General features: G+C 53.5%; 1 protein-coding gene across 1 annotated transcript; it reads left to right on the plus strand.

Moving 5' to 3' along the window:
* J7T54_003521 (uncharacterized protein) lies at window positions 1-396 on the plus strand (the record flags this gene model as incomplete). Its single annotated transcript, XM_051510737.1, has 1 exon — window positions 1-396. A coding segment is annotated over one exon (396 nt), but the record flags the coding sequence as incomplete, so codon positions are not given.
* Between the last annotated feature and the right edge of the window lie 1,903 nt (window positions 397-2,299).

Below are 2,299 nucleotides of genomic sequence, written 5' to 3' on the forward strand. Positions count from 1 at the left end.
GATTATCTTGGCCTGCTCAAAGCCTTGGCCCAGAGGCACTGGCCGGCGGAGAATGGAAGTACGCGAAAGAAGCCGCCCATGATGTTCGTCTGCGTGCAGTGGGAAGATAGAACAACGACCTGGGAGTGGCGAGGAAAGTTGAAGAAGCACTCTCAATTTGGTGGGCAAGCGAAGATAGCAGCCCCAAGAACCATTGAGTACGAGAATGTCGTGCTAGTGGAGGAGGGGGAGAGGATTCACTCGGCCGATTTCGCCTTTGTTGAGACCGCTGCCCAGCTTGCGAAAAGGCGCCAGCAATGGATACTGAGACAACGCCAGAGCGAGTCTCGGTCGCTATCTCCGGGCTTGGCGCTTGACACTGTGGAGGTCGAGAGCAAGGATGCCCAGGACGACTAGACAAATCGAGCTATATGGGTTGCTGATGGTCAAACTCGCCGACAGTGCGTCGACGCTGCAATTCAGGTGGCGATCGATTATATAAGATAGTGAGATATAGGGGTTACGTTTGCTGATTAGTTTGCATGTCTTTGATTTATTTTGGTTCGGTAGCTGGACTCCCGGGCGTTAGTACACGTGGGCTGAATCTCATTCTTCCTGTTTCTGAACTTTCTCTCGTGATGGATGTGCTGCCCAGGCTTCACGAACATTGATTCACCATATGCTGCACGCCCGGCAAGATACTCCTATAGCAAACGGCCCCTTCTCCATCGAGATCAAGAGCCAAACTCGCGCCTGCCATCACGCTTGACCCGACATCGAGAGCAGCAGAAGTGATGACATTTCCATAGATAACCTGTCTCATACCTCAGCTTGACTCACGGAAAGTATGCCCGCCTGCGAGCCGAATACCGCGGACGTGGAAGAAGGACCCCTAAACCGCTGCTTCGTACCTGAGGAGCTACTTTCCGCCGCCTTTCTAGTGTCCTTTTAGTTTCTAGGCTCTCCTGCGTACCGTTGGTTTGGTTGCGACTGTGCCATGAATGATCCCGTCCTGGCTTTTGTTAGATGAGGCATCGCTAGCCTACAACTCGCAACGTACTGAATGTGCCCTTGTAGCAAAGTTACTTCCGCAGCCAGCTCGCGTGCTACGTTCGCAATGCTATGATCATAAGTGTGGGGTCTTTCGAGGAAGACGGCACTGCATACTAGTCCAAGCGTGTCACAACTTGTTCAAGGCTTCGCTCGGGACAGTCGGGTGTGGTGGCTTGTCTGCTTTTCGTTAGGGGCATGATCTGCACGGGGCATGAAGACTCACAACCGACGGTTGACCATATGCTGGCCGAGATTTGCGCTCGAGGCATTGGTAGCGTAGACTGGGGTGGAATCTTGCTGTTGCTGTGCAGCGTGTCCGCGTGTCGGCGAATACGCGTGTGGAAAGAGGCCACGTCCCCAGGATTGATAGCCAGGGTTCGCGCCTGGTACCGAACTATGGAGACCGGTCCCACTACCACCAGGCTCAGACGCCATGGAGCCCGCCGTCGTGTAAGGCATGTTCATTGCGACGCAGGATGAGCGATGAGGAAATACTAGAAGGGGATAAAGGATACTGTGAGCGTCCTGGTCTATCCTACGCCGGGAGCTGCGATTTATACACCTCTCTGCGTCCCGATGCTTTGGTTCGGTCAATGTGCGTGCGACCAACAGCCAACAGCGTCGACCTGATGGAGTATGGCTGCTCCTCTGGACAGAGACACGCTGCGCGCATCGATATCGCGCACGCAACCTGAGATCTGCTGACTTTTTTGAAGGCGTCTGATCTACACTGCGATTCAGGTTCAGACCGAGCCATGCATATTCGCACAAAATCATCTACCGAATGAGCGATGGAGACCCTGAGTATTAAGGCCATTCCCTTCGGTAATACATGAATGTGGTCGGTGCTCAACGGCTGTCAATGTTGGTCCTGCGTCATGCATTGAGAATTACGGGTCTGCGGCATGCATCTGAACTCGGAGATCGCGATTCGGAGAAAAGGAGCATCGCATTAACATACGCATTGTCGATCAGTGGCTTAATTGCATTAATACAGCACAGAAACAGGAGACCGGAGCTCTCATAACTTGTAGTTGGCAAGTCGAACGGGGCAAGATACAGGAGTGGAATTTTTCTTCTCTCAATCTCCGCGTTCTCCTGGAGGAATTCTGCTGAGCCACGAGTGCGTAGCGCAGGACCGTACTCCACCTGAGTTCAGCTCCATCGTTTGTGCCTCGCAAACCACTTTCCGAATCGTGCCGCTCGTCGCTGGCTCGGTACGACCCTGCGTTCTGCCGCGCGGACATGGAAAGAAGAGCACATGACA

This window comes from Emericellopsis cladophorae (assembly GCF_022114955.1).
Source record: "Emericellopsis cladophorae strain MUM 19.33 chromosome Unknown NODE_228_length_2299_cov_36_534653, whole genome shotgun sequence".
In the NCBI taxonomy this organism is placed as follows: domain Eukaryota; kingdom Fungi; phylum Ascomycota; class Sordariomycetes; order Hypocreales; family Bionectriaceae; genus Emericellopsis; species Emericellopsis cladophorae.